The 4,561-nt window shown below is 37.5% G+C and overlaps 1 protein-coding gene across 1 annotated transcript; it reads right to left on the bottom strand.

Annotated features, from left to right (window-relative positions):
• LOC110791126 (DNA-directed RNA polymerases II, IV and V subunit 3) lies at positions 1-4,561 on the bottom strand. The gene is made up of 3 exons (XM_021995882.2): positions 4,007-4,561; positions 1,691-1,928; positions 1-573 (listed from the first exon to the last, which is right to left on the bottom strand). The coding sequence occupies exons 1-3, from the start codon at positions 4,453-4,455 to the stop codon at positions 304-306; spliced, it is 957 nt and encodes a 318-aa protein (XP_021851574.1). The 5' UTR covers positions 4,456-4,561; the 3' UTR covers positions 1-303.

The following is a 4,561-nucleotide window of genomic DNA, read 5'->3' as shown; positions in this document are numbered from 1 at the left end:
TTGATACGAGCAATGACAAGGCATTATATAGTTTGTCAAAACTTTGGATTCTGTTTTTCAGCTTGAATTACACAACAAAAACTGCACCAGTTAAAGTAAACGGTCAATCAGATGATGCATCACGGAAGATAGTCTATACAGGAGTGGTCTATGCCAGTGATTGTTAGTTTTGGACAAAATAGCAGCAGGCCACTTTCAACTTTCAAGTTAGGGATGCAATAAGAGACAAGAGAATAACAACCACCAGGTAATTAACAAGTTGAGGATTGTCTCATCATACATGAGTAAATTAGGCAAAGCTAATCAGCCTCCTCGCATGTGAGCACCTAATTCTCCAAAATCATCAGCATCTACAGAGTCTTCAGGCAATCGAACTGCATCTAACTTCTGCTTCAGGACTTCAATTGCATTAAGCAAAAGTAGAGGAGCCTTGACTGCACCAGTAGATTCAACAGTAAATATAAAACTGTCCTCTTTTGGGTAAATCTCAACAAGTCCCGACTTCCCCATAGCTTCAGCTTTCTTAATCACCTCATCATCATAGGTATAGGCCTCAGGATCAACTACAACAACCTGTATGGGGCACGACAAAGATATATAATGTTCAGTTTCTTAAAATCTGAAATACAAGCATAGAGTCTTAAGTATGAAAACCGACACAACCAAAAATGCTACCAAGTTTGGCTTTAAAGATCTAAACATAGTCAGATATCACCTCAAAGTTATAACATCTTGTTCCAACTGACCCACTTGATCAAACATTACCCTTCTACAACCCACTTTAAGATTAGATATGTTAGCTTATATACTAAACTTTATCAACTCTTCGGGGAATCCCTTCCCCAATATTACCTGTGCTGTTGACTGTTGTGCACACATCTCGATCCAGAGACCTATTTATCAGGGTACAAGTGCACAACCATACATATAGCAGACACATGAATATATTATGTGATAATTTTTTTTTAAAACAGTTAACCTAGTTACTTGGCTTGCCATGTATTGAATGGCGGAGGGAAACTGGGAAACACGATCATATATTAACTAACAGAAAATAAGGGGCTTCAAAGTTGAGATGAAAACTATGTGAGATAACACAGTATTGTAGACTATGATATAAGTCATTTACTCATTTGAGAACCACAGGATATAATAAGAACACGACTATGCAAAATGAATTTCTTTTGATACTAGTGGTAAATCAACAGGATCATAGAAATATGCTAGCAAAATCAAGAAACAAAAATATAACATCTTCTTTCTTCACAGCAGTCATAACATCCAATCAAGTAGTCTTAAAATCCAATCAAATAAATGATAAACAAGCGAACAAATGCCAACTAAAATATTTCAATCAAATCACGCTTTCACAAAACCTATTAGTACGCATGTGCAGCCCAAACAACTAATTTAGGCCAAAGTTGTTGCAGCATGTAATAATTCATTACCAACAAAAAAAATTGGTATTCTTTTCTATCTAGTAATGCCTATTCCGCAAGGAGTGAGGAGTTAGTATTTTCTCTCTGCTTGCTCTCAGGATAACCCTATTCAACCTATTTATGACCTTCTGAAATAATCTACACGCAAAATTTGCCTTGAAATTTTTTTACATCTAAAGGCCAGAGACACAACTTATCACACAATTTCAACAGTGATACAACAAAACCCGTACATATGAGATATTACCAACCTGCTGAGTATTAGGATCAATGTCAAAGACTTTGGTAGGACTGCTTTCAACCCAATCTTTCTTTTGTTCTAGTGACAAGGATTCCATCAAATCATCGTTGATAAGAATCTCCGGTTCATACATAAAGGTGACTGTTGCAGCAGGAGACCATTTAGCGTGGTCTTTCCCTATGCCTTTTCTAGCTATTGCTCTAAGCTTCAACTCTTGACCTTTACGTAACTTCACGATTATGATCCCCCTGCGTGACACCAAAGCAAACAGAAGTGCCCAAACAACAATTAGAGAAAGCAGCATTTGTAAAAGTAGAACAAATCGAAATAAAAATCCTCCCATGTCCCCACCAATGACAGGATCTAAGCTTGACGTATGTTTTTATTATAATAAAAAGAAAGAAATAAAAATGGACTAAATCATTTTTTCTTTTGGGATGTATGGACTAAATCAAAATGGCTCTTAAAACCTATTCGCTTCCTATCCATGAAGTAGAAGATGGTCGTCCCGTTATCGATTTTGGGTCAATTGGAAAGCAATTGCAGGGGTAAGGTTGCGTACGTCCGACTCCCCCTTATCTCGCTTCTTGCGGGAGCCTCTATGAGGCAATGGGGTAATGATAATGATAATGAAAAAAGAAAGAAATCATGTTGTTCCATATCACTTAAAGTCCACATATTTTTCATTTATGGAAGTATAGGACATCATCAATTACAGAGCTACACAAGACGATGCTATTTGTCATTTGCATTCGAAGGGATTGTCTCAAAGCTGTCATTTACGGTTGATAAACATGTCCCTTCTTCAAAAATTATTTCTTTGAGGGTTCCCAGAACATCTCATCTTTTATGAGTATTAACTCTTTTAAGATGGTAAGATAATCAATGTTTCACACCTTCTGAAACATAGATCCAAACCAGTTGTTATTACAGCTAAATCTAGAGTTTGGACTTTCTGGAGTCTGGAGTCCTGGACAAGCATTGCATATAAGCAGTACCAAAACAGATCACAATCAACAGATCCAATAGCATTTTTTTAATATACAAACAGACTTACAAATCCAAACAAATAACTCTATCTGTATATCCCCTGCTACTTATACCTCTCTCCGTCTCTCTCAGGAACTAAGTATTTGTCCCAATTCAAGCTTTTAGCATCTCTATAAAACACACCCATAGATAACCCCTATTAAAATTATGAAAAATAGTTCCTAGCTAAGAAGTCCAGTGAAGGTATAGGCCATGGCTGTGATATTCTAAATCTCCTTATAGCCTATCAAGGGAAAATTCTAGTGCTTAGGAGGAATTTGTCATTTAAGTTAAATGCCGTTGTTTTAATGCTATCATCAACAGTGGATCCAAGTCTATTCTTCAAAAGTAATCTCTTTAGGGTGATCCAGAACATCTCAAGTTTTTTTGAGCCTTTAGAGGTAAGGTAAACCAGGTAAAACACATGTGCGACTTACATACAAACTAAAAGTCAAAGACAACTCTAGATAATTCTTGCAATCATATTAGAGGCATGTTGCATAAGTGCCATACTCTGTACAACACTTGCCCATACCAGTTCTCTCTTTTTACCCCCTCTCTCAGACGAACAAATTTGTTCAGTTTCAAGCTTCTTACAAATATTGATCCATACACAAAATTCAAATAGAAGAAAAGAAACATTTTTTACCTCGAATTTGTGGTTCAATATTTCAATGTATCCCATAAGATCAAACCAAATCCCATTCGCCATAGCCTATGGTTACCTTACTCAAATGGGACTCAATACGTCACAAAACATATCCCTGTTACTATAATCCAACCAAAGGAAATGGCTAAGAAAACAAACCCCGCTTTTCTACCCTGTTCCACAAATTCCCCCTTTCTCCTTCGCCAGTTCATTACCACTTTCCTCTTATACCTGGCCTTCATTTTCCTAATAATAAGCCAAAGTTGACAACTTTAAACACCAAAACCTAGTATTAATAAAAACAAACTAATTCTCACTTCCAAAAGTATGCATGGATTCCAAACTAGTAGATTTACAAAGTAGATTTACAAAATCTCACTGCAAACAAGATCTTAGAAATTCCACAATAATAATAGGAACACCCAAATAGTCCAATACAGAAGGATAATAAAAAATGTAGCACTGTCATCAATTTGAATTCTAACCCAGGATAAGAAAGTACTGAACAATAGATACACAGAAAATCATAAACCCTAACAATTTCTAAGATGCAAAACCGTGAAAGAGGGGAAATTTAACAAAAATAAAGAAACCAACATAAATTAAAACAAAACGAAAAAACTCAGACGAAATTTGACGAAGTTATACCTGTTATCAGTAGCATCTTCAGTAGCAGGAGCCTCAGAGAAATCAACCGGAGTAACAGTATGGTCAGAGCTCAACAAATCCTTGCTAGTAACATCTAGGGTTTGATCGCCGATACACTTGGCCCGAAGATGAAACTCCACCGAGCAATACTCACACTGTCCGTCACCGTCGCAGGCGTCGCAGTCACGCGAAAACCGCATGGCCATGGCACGTTCACTAGTAAGAGGGATGAGGCCGAGGCGGTGAGCGATGAACTCGTCGTTGAGAACAGAAGAGTTAACTTCGATTTCGACAAGATCGACCGCGACCGTCGGCACCTCGGCTATCATTACACGGCGGAGAGCGTTAGCCATGCTGGAGTCGGTTTTGCGGAGCTCGAATTTCATGAAATCATCACGCATTTCTCTGATTTTGATTTCGGGGAACCGTTGGTAGGATGCTCCCTCCATTTTTAGGGTTTCTGAGTTTTCGATTGCAGGGTTTTTCTTTGAGGAGAGAGAAATGAGCTAAAAGTCTAAAACCCTTTGCCTGACTGTTGGATTCTAGGGATAATTT

Source organism: Spinacia oleracea, chromosome 5 (assembly GCF_020520425.1).
Source record: "Spinacia oleracea cultivar Varoflay chromosome 5, BTI_SOV_V1, whole genome shotgun sequence".
In the NCBI taxonomy this organism is placed as follows: domain Eukaryota; kingdom Viridiplantae; phylum Streptophyta; class Magnoliopsida; order Caryophyllales; family Amaranthaceae; genus Spinacia; species Spinacia oleracea.
The sequence above is the reverse complement of the archived record's forward strand: the minus strand, read 5'-3'. Positions and strand labels throughout refer to the sequence as shown.

Coding starts and splice junctions, on each gene's coding strand:
- LOC110791126 (XM_021995882.2), bottom strand. CDS start 4,455: ATGGAGGGAGCATCCTACCAACGGTTCCCCGAAATCAAAATCAGAGAA. Junction 1,929..4,006: donor GAAGATGCTACTGATAACAG/GTATAACTTCGT, acceptor GGTGTCACGCAG/GGGGATCATAATCGTGAAGT. Junction 574..1,690: donor TTGATCCTAATACTCAGCAG/GTTGGTAATATC, acceptor TGCCCCATACAG/GTTGTTGTAGTTGATCCTGA.